Source organism: Haliaeetus leucocephalus, unplaced genomic scaffold (genome assembly GCF_000737465.1).
Source record: "Haliaeetus leucocephalus isolate CR32 unplaced genomic scaffold, Haliaeetus_leucocephalus-4.0 Scaffold286, whole genome shotgun sequence".
NCBI classification, from domain to species: Eukaryota; Metazoa; Chordata; class Aves; order Accipitriformes; family Accipitridae; genus Haliaeetus; species Haliaeetus leucocephalus.
In genome coordinates, this window is record NW_010972722.1 from 21,299 (window position 1) to 36,046 (window position 14,748).

At 40.7% G+C, this 14,748-nt stretch overlaps 1 protein-coding gene across 1 annotated transcript in view; it reads left to right on the plus strand.

Moving 5' to 3' along the window:
• The window catches only part of LOC104833438 (protocadherin alpha-C1-like), a 49,105-nt gene that overhangs the window by 14,557 nt on the left and 19,800 nt on the right, over positions 1 to 14,748 (plus strand). The window contains 3 exon segments of the mRNA XM_010570083.1: positions 4 to 155; positions 157 to 240; positions 242 to 2,668. Of these exon segments, the coding sequence (XP_010568385.1) occupies positions 4 to 155; positions 157 to 240; positions 242 to 2,668 (2,663 nt within the window).

A 14,748-nucleotide genomic window follows, 5' to 3' on the forward strand; every position in this document is an offset into this window, starting at 1 on the left:
GAGCGGCGGCGGCGGGCGCAGCGCGGCGGAGCGGAGGTGCTGCCTCTCCCCGCACGGCAACCGGCGGCGCGGAGGGGAGGCGGGGGGAGGGAGCCGCCGCGGAGCCTTCCGCGCCTGCAGCCAACTTCTCGCCTTGCCGCCGGTGCTCCCCGGTGCCCGTTCGCTTCGCGCTGGGAACTTGCGGTGTTTGCTGAAATTTTGGATTATGTTCCTGCTGAGCCGGTCTGCGGGGAGCTGAGCCAGGGGAGGAAGAATGCGGGTCTATTTAATGATCTTCTGTCTTATTTGCTGCACCGCGAACGGGCAAGTAGTGTATTCCATTGCCGAGGAAACAGAGCGTGGAGCATCTGTTGGGAACATCGCAAAGGATCTAGGAATAGATGCAGCTACACTTTCAGCTCGGAAATTTCGCATGATCACCGGTTCAAGTAAGCAATATTTTAATATAAATGCAAGCACGGGGGCTTTGTCTGTTAACGAGCCCATAGACAGAGAGCAGCTTTGTGAATTAAAGTCTGTCTGTCTTCTGAATTATGAACTTGTGTTAGAAAACCCTCTAGAGCTTTATAGGATGGAATTTAAAGTCTTGGACATAAATGACAACTCCCCCAGCTTTCCCTTAAGTGAATATCATATAAACGTGCCTGAGTTCCTGTCACCCGGGGCACGGTTTACACTCCCCAACGCCCAAGATCTTGATGAAGGTACCAACAGTGTCCAGAATTATACTCTGAGTCCTGATGAGCATTTCCATTTGGAAATGCAGACACGCGGGGACGGGAGTAAATATCCTGAATTGGTGCTGAAGAAAGCCTTAGACAGGGAGCAGCAAGCCACTCACAGACTTGTCCTTACAGCCAAAGATGGTGGGGATCCTCCAATGTCCAGTGATGTTCCAGTCATTGTGACTGTGTTGGATACCAATGACAATGCACCAGAATTTGAGCACTCAGTCTACAGGGCGAGTATATTGGAAAACTCCCCCAGTGGCACTTTGGTAGTGCAAGTGCATGCCACAGACTTGGATGAAGGTCCAAATGGAGAGATCAGGTATTCATTTAGCAATACTACTTCTGCTGATCTACAGCAAATGTTCTTTATTCACCCGCACACTGGGGAGGTGACAGTCAATGGCGTTTTAGCTGTTCAGAGACCTCTCCTCGAGATGCTTATTGAGGCAAGGGATAACGGGGCATTTGGCATGTCCAGCACAGCTAAGCTCCTGGTGGAAATCACTGATGTGAACAATCATGGCCCAGAGATAACAATTACATCCCTTTCCAGTCCCATTCCTGAGGATGCTGTTCCTGGCACAGTGATAGCTCTGCTGAGTATTTTGGATAAGGACCCTGGGGAGAACGGGAAAGTAACCTGCCAGATCCCTGATAACCTTCCCTTCCAGTTAAAACCTTCCCTTGAAAACTACTACAGCCTGGTCACCAGCGGACTTTTGGACCGAGAGCTGATCAGTGGGTACAACATCACCATTACTGCCACAGACTTGGGCTCTCCACCCATCACCACTCAGAAGACCCTTTGGGTGCAGATTTCTGATGTGAATGATAACCCCCCTGTCTTCAGTGCTGACACATGTGATGTGTTTGTGGAGGAGAACAATCCACTTGGTGCTTTTCTCTACCAGGTCTCAGCCTCTGACCCTGATATGGGGGAGAATGGACGGGTCTCTTACATGCTCAGGAATTCCACAGTTGCAGGCAGTACCCTGGCCAGCTTTTTGTCTGTGAGCTTGGCCAACGGGAGCATCTATGCAAAACGTGCCTTTGACTTTGAGCAGCTTAGGAGCTTCTATTTCCAAGTGGAAGCCAAGGACAATGGGTCACCAGCCTTGAGTGCTGCCATAACTGTGAATGTTTACATCTCAGACCAGAATGACAATGCCCCAGCCATCCTGTATCCCACCAGCCAGAATGGCTCAGTAGCTGTGGAAGTTGTGCCCCGCCTGGCTGATGAGGACTACCTAGTGACGAAAGTGGTGGCAGATGATGAGGACAATGCGCAGAATGCCTGGCTTTCCTATCACCTTGCCCACTCCTCCGACTCTACCCTGTTCCGCTTGGCACCACATTCTGGTGAGCTGCGCACCACGCGCTCCATGCGCTCCACTGACTTCCTCAAGCACAAGGTGGTTGTGGTGGTGCGGGACCATGGGGATCCGCCGCTCTCGTCTACTGTGACAGTGGGCATCCTGCTGGCTGACACCCTGCCCCAGGCACTACCGGACTTTGATGACAGCAGGGAGCCACCACCACTGCTCAATGCTACAAACATCTACTTGATTGTTTCCCTTGCCTGTGTCTCCTGTATCTTTGCAGTGTTCCTCCTCTTTCTTGCCATTCTGCGTCTGTGCCACTGCCAGACTTGCTGCTGCAGTGGCTGCTGCTGCCCAGCTGATGAGTATGAAAAGTATTGCTATAGCGTGCACATGCTTCCCAGCTCCCACCTCCCGCCAGACATGCTGGAGGTCACTGGTGTGGGTAAACTGACGCATACCTACTTGTACAGGGCATCTGTAGGTCTTGGGCCTAGTAACAGCAGCATCCCAAACGGTGATGCTGGGAACATTCCCAGTGGTTCAAGGTTGCAAGTGCCAGGACCCTGCATCCAAGTGCAGCAGGTCCAAAGTGATCGGTTGAGTGCTGTCCTCATGGTAAGTACTTCTTCCTTTCACTTTTTTTCTTTGAGGCACATGGCCTTGCATCTACGCTGGGTTGCTGTCAGTGCGGAAGAAGGTACTGAGGGTATTTGCAGGAGAGCAGGCATCAGACCTTCATGGCACCTGGAGGAAACTTGAGTTCCTTTTATATCTTTCTGAAAGCCAGGATCTCTTTGGGTGAAATATGGTCATGGGATGAAAAAAGAGATTTTTTTTTTTTTTTTTTTCCCACAAACACTTAGGACCTTCAGACATAACTGAAGGTAAAGAAAATGTAAGTGAAAACTAAATACCTTGCAGGCTGAGCCATTGTCTTCAGATAGCTAAGTAGGGGCATGATAAGAGGCCATGCAAGTTTCTAATCAATGGATGGTTCTAATCTACTTTGTAAGTAGCCTGTGATTTTTTTTTTTGTTTATTATTTTTTAACACCCCCCTTCCCCCCCCATTCCTGAGTTTTTTTCATTGAAGGGTAAGTATTTTACTGAACCAAGATGCTGGTTTACAATGCCCAAGGTAAGTCCGTGGTGGAATAACAGGAATTCAATATCCAGCACCTCTGTAGGAAATGTAGTTTGTAGTGCTCATCTCTCTTTCTAAGCAATCCACAGTGTAGGGCTGCAATGTGGGATATGTCTGCAGGTCTGATCTGTTGGGTGTTGCAGTCACTTGTCCAAGATACAGTTTTCTTATATGGAAAACAATGCTGGTTATATTTTTAATAGGTGCTGTGAGTCGTCTTTCTATTTTTGTGAAGTTTTGAGATGTTTTGCGTGCAGTCTGTCAAATTTCCCTAGTGTGCGTAACAGTAACTAACCACTGTTGGTTCTGCCCAGGCCAGTACTCTGTCATAAGAGCTATTCCAGATGTTTCTAAGGAAAATGTAAGAACCCATGTTAGACAGACATGGTATAATCTGCTTCCTGCAGTTGTTTTTATCCTAGTTTACAATTATTAAAGGTTGTCCTAAGTCTGTAATGATTATGTTTATTTTCATTTTTTAAATCATTATTGTACCTTTAAATACATGTAAATAGCCAGCCCCTTTTTGAACCTTGATATAAGGGTAGCCTCAGCAAATTCTTTGGATAATCAAATACATATTTAACTATAGAGCACCTCCTTTTATAACTCTTGAGTTTCCAAGTAGTGATTTTTAGCAAGTTTTCCCTTGTTCTAGAAAAGATTCCTGATTTGCTCTTAATTATGCGATTAGTTTATCATGCCTTCTCTTATTTATCTGTTGGCAAGGTGAAATAGGTTTGTGGGTTGTAGTTTTTTTATCCACGCTCTCACTGTTTTCTGAACACCTTGTCCACATAAATCCTCCTGACAAGGAAAGATCTTTTCTCATATATGTCATTTGATTTACTCATGATGGTTTACCTAGTATTTAATCAAAGTTATAATCAGTTTTAAGTCCTGTTCTCTGTAGTGGCAGTGGGTTGCACCTGTTAGGGGTTTCTCACTATGAAAAGCTGGGGGTGTGGAATAAATGTTGCAAAAGCAGAAGCATCAGTGTCTTTCAGCAAGAAATTGTAGAGTCCAGGAAAATAGCAGTTGGTAGTATGTAAGCAAGAATTTGTGCCTAATACATTGGTGTTCTTTGGGATATCACTGATTATTTTGAGAATCCAAAAAAAAAGGCTGAGTTAGGACCTTTGTAATGGGGAGCTAAAAACCTTTTTGTCAATCTCTTAACTCTCAGAAGGTGTCTGCAAGAACCCCGACAGTGTCTTGGGGGCATGTGTATCCTTGGCTTCAGAGTAGGTCAATATTGCAAAACTTCTATAACAAAGGTGATACAAAAAAACCCTCTGGTGCAACTAATTTCTGTGTTCTTCTTGAGCAAGATCTTGAAACTCAGGTTACCAACACATTAATGAACTAAACAATAATAAAAATGCAAAAATATCCCTGATCTTTGTAATGAGAGCAACCAAAATGTATCTCATTACATCTCGCTATATTCAGTCATTCAGGTGAATTTTTAAACTTGTAATATGAGACACCTTTTTAGGAGCTTTTGCGAGTGGGCAAAATAAATCCGAGATGTCACCTTTGGCAGTTTTATTTTCTTGGCTCCTAATATGCAGATATGGGTAACTGTAGATGTGACCTACATGAGAAGTCCAAAGGCTGTACATTAATTGGGCTGAGTAGGGGAGCAGAGACAAGGACTGTGAAAACTTATCTATCCTTAGAAACAGAAGGATGTCAGTTGTTATTAATTTGGTGCTGATGATTTCAGTGGCTAGTGTACTGGAGAATCAACTACATATGTATACACACATATATGTGTATATATACAATTTACGTATTTCTTGCAAAATTTGCAAGTTACTAAAATGGCATTCATATTCAAATGATCAGGAGCAGGCAGAAGCTGCAGTCTCTGTACTTTCATGTCTGTACATGCTTTAGACTCACCAAGATTTAAAATAAAGTATATTTATGTTAGACATGCTTGGAAAATAGTTTCCATTCATCTGAGGTATCATGTGTTCTTGAAAATTATTCCTAAGTCCAGACCCCTGTGGACTTCAGTATGATTTCTATGCAGAAAGATCACAATGATTTTATTAGTGAGGAATATTTTTACTCATTTTATATTAAAGTGAGAGGATTATAATTTTTTCAGTGTTTACCAATAGAAATTTCAGTAAAAAATGAAATTTGAAGTTTGGGTGTTGACTAAATTTTGTCTAAGTGCTTTCAGACTGACTCATTTGGAGGTAAAAATATAAGCATAAGTGACCCTTTGAACTTCTGAGGAGGCATCATTGTATTTCTCCATAAGAATATAAATGTAACAAAAAGAAAACATTAAATATTTAAAAGGTACTGGGAGGAACTCCATTGTTATAGTTCAAGACACTGGAAATTACTCCAGAATTACAATTTTAGCAGAACTTAAATATCCCTGTTTGGTTGGTTTTTTTTTTTTTAATCTGAGGTGGATATTACAGTTTTTAGTACGTGGAAGATAGAAAAAGTCTACATATATCAAAAGTTAATTGAAATTCCAGAAATTATAAGTATTTTCAAAATTTAACTTCTTTATTCTTGGTCTTCATTTGCTACTGAATTAAATGATAGGCTTGAATGATTTTTATATATGCAGATGCATGAGACCATTTTATGCTTCTACATGTTCTATTTAGGTTAGAGCTAAAAATAGAACTATGTATGGCCATAATAGCAGTATAGTAAACTGTAATTGTATCTCTTTCAGTATTTTGCTGTGTCTTTCTGCAATGTAGCATAAGTGACAGCTAAGTGAAAAGCATGTTACACTGCTATGCTACTGTGCTGTATGAGAGACAAAGGCAGTAGTGGGATTACTGAAGTCAGCAGTAGTTCACTGAGTATTTCTGGGATCGTGATGTGGCCATGGATTGTTACGGTTCTTTTGCTTGCTTGTGTTGTCCATTGTGCTACGCAAAAGGCCTGTGAGATATTTCTACATTTAGGGTATAGCGAACTCTGTGATTTGACATTCAATATTTAGGTTATGTCCAAAAATAGACACAAGCCTAGCAAGGGAGAATATTTCTTGCTAAATTCTAATAGGAGTGGAATAATTTTGTGCAACGTGGCATGCATTCCCAGTGACAAAAATGGATGCACTTACATTGAAACAGTGGCATGCAATCTAGGCTGAACTGCCGCAGGCTAAGCATCAGCAGCTTACTCACACAAGTAAAGACCAGCCATGTGAGTAAGCCCTCCCTGCATCTTGTTCTGATGGGAGCACACCCCATAACAAAGCTAAACATAAGGGTGAAACACCTTCCTAATTTTTTTCTGTCCATGCTGATAATAACCTGCCCAGAACCAGCAGTCATATGCCCACATTGTAAGAATTCAGTTGTGTAGGCAGATTTCTTGGCTACAGAAGTTGCTCTTGGGGTCAGGCCAAGAAAATCTTAGAGTGATCATCAAAGAAAATTCAGCAAGGGAAACTGCTGTAGATTTCCCTCTTTCTGACCACTCCAATTACCTTTTGCAAGGAAGGATGCAGCTCCAATGTTCAACAAAAGAACACTATGTCCAGGAAAGGCTACAAATGCCTGGGCTGAAACTTTCTTTGTCTGGTGTCTGCCTTGGAGTATTATTTTTAGAGGTAGTGGAAGGGAAAGTGACAGAAGGAGTAGCTTGAGACAAAGGGCTTGAGGGGATGTAGAGGGTAATGTGACTGTATTTGGAGATGTGTAAGGCAAAGGCAATGATCAGTGGATTGGATGGTGGCCTGGGTTGAGGGAGGGTAGATGCAAGTAGTAATTCTTGTATGAAAGTATAGAACAAGAAAACAGTTTGGATCAAGTCCAGTCCTTTCCTATATCAGCCACCATTTAATCTTAAATCTTCAAATTCAAAGATTTAAATTTTAATTGTAAAAATACTCATTTTAATTGTAGAATTCACTAGGTTGTGTCCATTATTCCTATTATAAAGTTATTCCTCTAAAGCTTTAAAACCCTCTTCTGACATCGTGTCAACAGTTAGTTGCCATGATTTTATAGACATTTGTTCTTGTGCCAGCAATGGCAATGTCCTTTTAGTATAAGTAGTTCTCTTCCCTCTTTGGGCCTTGCTTTCTTCATAGTTTAGAGAGCAACCACATCTTTTCTTAGGCTTTGTTTGATTAAGCTAAACAAGTCAATCTCTTTCAATCTTTTTTCTACCGTCACCTCTGTGCTTGTCTGATCGTGCTAATATCCCTTCTCTGCATCTGTTCTTCCTTTGTGGATATATATTGCAAATATGTGACCAGAATTATCATATAATATTTCAGACAAAGGGCTTCCTACACAGTGGTAGGAATACTTCCTGGTTCGGGGGATAGGGAATACATCACCTCATACTTCTTGGGATGGCAGTTACCTTCTCCATAGTTGTAATGTGTTGATTGATCAGTCATGTAAGTATTATTGCAGAACTTCTTTGTGGTAGAGATGGGTGGGGGAAGGTTGGTTCCCCAGATAGTGGTGGTTCTGCCTAACCTCATCCATCTAAATGCTTGGTGTTTGAACCTTAGATGTTAAAAAGTCATAGCCACCAGCTGAGAGCAACTCATCCTGTTCATCTTGGACATAAGAGTTGAGACATAGTCTACAAATAGCGCTGAGACCAGATGCACAACTTTTAAATAACTGAAACTAGTTGATATAAGTAGTACCTTACGGGAGTCTGCACATTGGGTTATTAGATGTCATCAATTTCTGTGACAGGTGTCAAGTTGTTCCTGCAGTGAATGATGCCAAATGGTTGTCTTCCACAGCTGTTGTTAGAATAGCCCAACTTCTTGTGCCATTGTTCAACTTTTTGATGTAGCGCTGTATGGAATATTTTACTGAAATCAGAATAGATGAGATGAATTTCAGTTTGTGTTTTCATTGAAGAGAATTGAAGACCAGTCTAGCAAATAGTTGTAAGATAAATCTATGAGAATTTTCCTTCCTTCTCATTTATTCCTTCCTCCAATTTTTTATCCAAACAGGCAGGGTAGTGGGTTTGTGGTCACATAGGCTGGATTTTACCATTCTAAATCACTGGCACTGCAGTTGCTTCTCTCCAATCTGGTTATTCTACTCCAGACTTGACAGGTTTATCTTAACACCCACCCCCCCCCAAACCCACAAAGAAACAAAACTCAAACCAAACCCTCCTCAACCCTACGCTTTTATTTGTTAGTTCTTTTAGAAATCTGTGATGGAAATCAGGTAGCACGGATTTGAGGATGCTGAACTCCCAGCATTTTAATTCTGCCTTGGTGACAGCAATTTGCATTCCCTCAGAGTAATTTGTCACATAGTCAACTTCGTACTCAAGATACTGAAAATAGAGGAAAATATAGATTTATTGTCAAAAGATGGGACGGTATCTCAAGGGAATGATTGATCCGCATGTACAGTGTTTTTGTACTATTGGCCTGTTCAGCCTCTGTATCCTGTTGGAGAGAGGCTGCTGGACTTCTAGTGTGGCCCAATAAACCTGCACTCACGCTATGTATTTTTGGGTTTACAGGTAGCTTGTTTCAATGTAATGAAAGGAATTCTGCTAAGAGTGTGACTTCCTGAGGACTGTTTAAAGTCACAATTAATCAAAAGAATAGCAACAAAATCCAATACCAGAACTGAAAAGGGAGGCAAGCAGGCACATGGGGATAAAGATATTCAGTTGAGATTTGTAAGGCAAAGAAAAGGGCAGGGCAACAGCTCAAAGATTTGATGCTATCAGAGGCATTTGGAGAATAAAAGCAAATTTGACAAATATGACAAGTGGAAATTAAATATCAGAGAAAAAAGGTACATTATGAAATAAAGAAGAGTTTTGTAGTCTCTAGTCTTTGAGCAGTCTCTCTAAGGAAAATGAACACATTTTTGTTCTTTGGATTCTTTCTTCTCCAAAGGAATGATTTTTATATTTTGACCTGTTATTTCTTCTATTTCCCCCTAAGCTTGTCCCAGCATAATGGGTCTTGACACCTCATTTAGTTGCTTTTAATTTCTTTCTTATTCTGCAAAAGCTGCCTTCTAAGTCAAACATCTTTGCGTGATTGATGTGCAAAATCAAAGTTTATGATGTTCACTCATGAAACCTGAGGCTGTTGGTTCCAAAAAGTTCTGTGTTGTTGTTCCTCAACATTTTCCAATCCCATTGTAGGGGGTATAAGCCAAGCAAGGAAGATTTACAGTTGAATGGGCTCTTCATCTTTTGAACTACATAGCTGTTTCTTTATGTGTCTTGGAAATGTATTTTAGACAGCTATTTGGTTCTGCTTTCTAGCCAATAGTTATATGGAGATTGGCACAATATCTTTATCGTTAAAGCAGTTTTCATTGCATTGTGTTACATTCACAGGGTTATGATCAGACCTATAGTATTAAGACATGAAGACATTTCAACATAAGCCTGATTTCAGTCTTCTAACTTTGTGACACTCCACAAATTCCAGTACAAGAGAGATATGGAGCTACTGGAGACAGTCCAGTGAAGGGCCACTAAGATAGCTAAGGGACTGGAGCATCTCTCATATGAGGAGAGGCTGAGACAGCTGGGCTGAGAGACCCCAGAGAAGGCTGAGGAGGGAATCTCATTAATGTATGTAAATATCTGAAGGGAAGATATAAAGAAGATGGAGCCAGGCTCTTTTCAGTGGCACCCAGCGAGAGGAAAAGAGGAGGTTCTGTCTAAGTGTAAGGAAACCTTTTTCTTTTTTTCTTTTTCTTTTCTGTGAGGATGCTGAGCACTGGCACAGGTTGCTTATGGAGATTGTGGAGTCTCCATCCTTGGAGATATTCAAAAGCAATCTGGACATGGTCCCAGACAACCTGCTTTAGTTGGTCCTGCTTGAGCAGTGGGGTTGGACAAGATGACCTCCAGAGGTCCCTTCCAACCTCAGCTGGTCTGTGATTCTGTGTTGCCCTTAATGGAAGAGTGTGCTGGGTGTACCCTACCTTACAGAGCTGTGTGATGACAGTGGAGAAAAGGTGTGAATTTGGGCATGTGAAGTATATCCTCTAGTAGGTTTCCATTGGATGAAAGACTCTTGGGCAGTTCCTGGGGGAGAGGGTGGTGCTGGGCTACAAATGTGAGATAGATGTGCTAAAGTGTGTGTGGGTAAATGCTTGAGGATTGCAGAGACATTGCGGAGATATTTTTTTGTAGACTTAACAAGTTTAAGCCTTTGGTTTATCATAATTGAGATAATAATAACAACTAAATTAGGCCATTGTAAAGTTACAGGATTTAGCAAAACTGTTGGGTTTCATGTTTGTGCCTACAACATAGACCAAGTGTGGTGGTCTGTAAAAAGCATTGTTCCTGGGCATTTATTGCTCAGTCAAAATTAGCACAGTGGAGACTGGGGGGGGGGGGATAGAATGGGATAATGTAACAAAAGTTTTTAGCAAGTAAGTACTCTATGAGAGGATGATCTATCCATAGGATCTGTGGTGCCAAGGAATTTCTATCTGAAACATCACACTCCATAGACTTCTATGAGAGTCAATTTTTGTTTATATGTACTTTGGATCATCTTTTTTTTTGACAGAAAATAGAAAAAAACCAAAACCTCAAACCCTTAATTATGTGTTTGCTCAGGGAGACCTTTTCTGTGTTTTTCATTTTCACTTGTCTTAAGATACCAAAGATACCAAGAACTCAAAACATCTGTCATTTGGTTAGGCCTAAAACCTGCAGAATTTGAAGCTTTGCTTAGTAGGAAATGGGAAATTTAAGAATACTGATAAATGCCAGTAACGGTGCTACTCAGGGTCATTGATGAGTTGAATGTTCACTGACTAAATCTTGTGAAAGGGCATGGGTCTTGACTTAATATTTTATATTGTAAACCCAATGACCCCTGCAACAATGCAGGCTGAGGTGTTCAGTGGTGGTAGTGGTGGGGGGTTTTGGGAGGTTTTTTTGGTGGGTTTTTTTGGTTTTGTTTTTTGTTAAGGTTTTCAGATTTGTAGCCAGAATACCATTTGCTTGCATTACGCGTTCTTCTCATACCCCTCACACGCCCAGCCCCTAAAAAAAGCAAAAAAAAAAAAAAAAAAAAGTCTAGCCAAATTTATTCAAATAATCTTAATTCTGCTCTATATGTCAGCCTGCTATTTATCTCCAATAGGTTTACATCATGAGAAAATTTGTAATATTTCAGGAATCATTAAAATGTGATGTTGTAAAATGTGATGTTTGCTTCTGCTGACTCAGTTTTCTTCTTTGTAGAATCCTAGTCTCATGGAGCATGGCCTATAACAGTTCTATTGTCTATATATATATTCCTTCAAGTGAATCCTTCACTTGTTTGGTTTATGTTGTTGTTGTGGGTTTTTTGGTTTTGGGTTTGGTTTGGGGTTTGTGGGGTTTTTTTTGATTGGGCAATCATGAATACCCTAAAGATAATTGAACTCTAAAGATATCCATTTTCAATATAATATTCATAGGAAGGAAATCTGGAGGAAAAAAAGTGACTTCTTCCAGTCAGAGGAGAGGGAACTGCCACCTTGTCTCACCTTTTTTTGGGCTGGTGAAGTAAAATCACCCTAACAAATGACTTGTTGAATCTGAGTTGCCAGCTGGAATACCTTCAAAGGATTTTGGGTTGTTGATTTAGGACTGCTATTTGCACTTTCATCTTTGTTTTAATCTTATTATATATTTGTCTAGGGATTAGAATTAGCAAGTTCCTGTCTTCTCTTTTACAACATCATGCTTCTCTACAAGGCATTCAATCTCTTTAACATATCTCATCTTATTTGAAAAACTACAAGAAAAATTAGCCCGAGCTAATGCAGAACATGGAAAGATGCCAGTTTGACCATGGTCAGAACATAGCTGTAGAATACAAATCTGCACTGAAGAATGTTATCATTTTGGAGCTCTTAATCTGGTGAGGCCCTTTACTATTGCAATATTATGTTTCATGAAAAAGCTTTTCTTCACTCAAACTGCTCAAAGAGGACCCAAATGTTTTTGGATAAAATCTGAATTGAACCATCAAGCCCTGGAGCTGTAAGTCACCATTGTATGAATTAATAGTTCATCACTACGCGGTTCTCTCTTGTATTGTTTGTATTATCATCTAGCATATGGGGCCAATGCTCTTTCATGTAGGTGATTTATGTTCTTGGAAAACTTGGAAAACAGCCAATATTGGAGTTAAACTTGACTGGAAAAAAAACAAACAACAAACCCCAAACATAAACAAACAACCCCTTCCCCCCTCCACCCCCCCAACCCCAAAACCTAACAAAAAAACATGAAGGGGGAAGTAACAGTAGTTTTCCACTACCTAACAGGCATTGCAGCGATGGAAAGAGAGGAAATGGTTACAAATTGCAGCAAGGAAAATACTTGCTGGACATGAGGAAGAAATTTTTCCTTGTGAGAGTGTTGCCACCCAGGGACAGGACACAGAGAGGTGTTGGGATCTCTGTCCTTGAAAATACTCAAAGCTTGACTGGACAAAGGTCCTGAGCAACCTAATCTACCCGTCAGGTTAGCCCTCTGGAGGTTGAAGTAGAGACCTCCTGAGATCCTTCCCAACCTATTTTTTTTCCTGTGATTCTTTGAAATGTGGCAAAATGGAAAAGCTATAACAACTTTTAAATGTTTACAAAAATGATGCTTCATTCTCTTTTCAAAACCTGTACTGAGGTGTTCACAGGGGTTCTGAAACTACTGTATATTTCCCAATAGGTGCTGAAATCCCACTGTGAAAGATATGAAAATCACGCCAAAACATCTGAATTTGTTCCCTGTCAGATGCGCCGCTGGTGGCATCCCCTGTCATAGATCTTAATGCTGGGTTGTACCCAGCTGTCTCCAGCTGCAACTACAGTGATGATCATACCCAAGTAACATAAGGTTAGGAAGCTCTGCTTTGCCACACAAGCATGAGATCAAAACCACACATATCTAGCTTTGGGGAAAGTTTTGGTATCTGAAACCAGCTTTGTAAGTTTAATTTAGTCTTGAGTTCTGTTCTGAAGGAATCTTTTTCTGCAATAGAATAGCTATTTTCCTTTTCTAGAAAACATTTATGCTAATAATTCAGCTCCCACAGGAAGCCCAGATCTTACTTTTATCCTCAGCTACATATAACTGAGAAGACTTAAATTTTCTTCTCTTTCTCACCCCTTATAAAACAGTACTATATAAATGATGAGCCTAGTGACAACAGCTGTTGGAGATGTGTGCTCAGGGTTCTAGGATAACTGCGAACAGGGAAGAGGAGAGATACTCAATGGTGTAGTAACCTGATTCAATGGGAAGCTGTGGAAATGGCTTTACTGCAGCTATTAGTTTGTGGTGTACTATATAAGAATCTGTAGCACATATATTGCCTTTTGCACGGAGATCCTACTCTACTTTTTCTGCTGTGAAATTCACAGGTTCTGTTACTCTGTCTTGAACCTGTTGGTAACTCTAGCACCCAACCAAAGTTGATGGAAAGGGATTATACACAATCATTGTAGTCTGGGTCACTGTTTGACAAAAACAATGATGAACGTCATCAGGAAGTTGATTAAAGGAAATGTCAGTTTTCATACATGATACATACTGAATAATTTAATCTTCTATGTATGGCCTAATTTGAAGGGGTACATTGTGTTGTTTTTTGCTTCTCCTGGATGATGTTTTGTGAACTGTTGAAAGCAGTGCTAAAGAGGCAGACAAATTAACGGGGTAGAGATACCTGCCAGATTAGAAATACCAGTAAGATAAAAGAACAAAAGAGAAGTGGGCTGGTTGGTTTGTTTTTTTTTTTCCCCTAGTGCACTTAGATTAAGTATCATTCTGATTTAATGTAAAATTCAGTTTACTGAAAATCATTGTTAATACTTCAAAATGAACCTGCACCTGCCTAGATCTATGCCTGCACTGTATCATTGATACCAGCTGAGAGCTAATGATCTGTGATGGTGGCAACTGCACCAATCCTTCCAAACTGAAGTCCTGTAAGGAGTTTTTAATTCCTTTTCCCTTCTGCCAGATAGCAAGGAAGTTTTCGGAATAATTCATAAATCTCTCCTTTAAAATATGAAATGATAATGCCATCCATAGGCTTTCCTTGTAATGACCTTTTGAATGCTTACTTATCTACTTGCAATCAAGATTCCAGTTAATTTTATCAGAATTTATTCATTGTGCTTTTAACAATCTTGTGGTCAGTAGTACAAACTGTACATGGGGGGAAGAAAAAAGCATTTGAGCATCTGCAACAATATTTCACCTCACTTCACAGCTGCCTTATCCCCACCCCCCCTCACAGGGGTTTCATATCTGAGATGACACTATTGTAAGACTCATGGAGACATTGAACTTCTACACTGGATCTAGTATTTGAGTTTAGATAGCTTGCAGATTTTCAGGGCTACCATTGATGCTATTCTGCCATTAGAGAGGAGAGATGATAATTTGTTTAATGAGACAGCAGTTACTTCTGGACTTGGAGGACTTTGGGGAGTCTTGGATTCCATCTCATGGCAGTCCAAAATATTGAAAAAGAAAAGGATACTTTTAAATGTCCCTTTTCCCTCCTAACTGATTCTGTA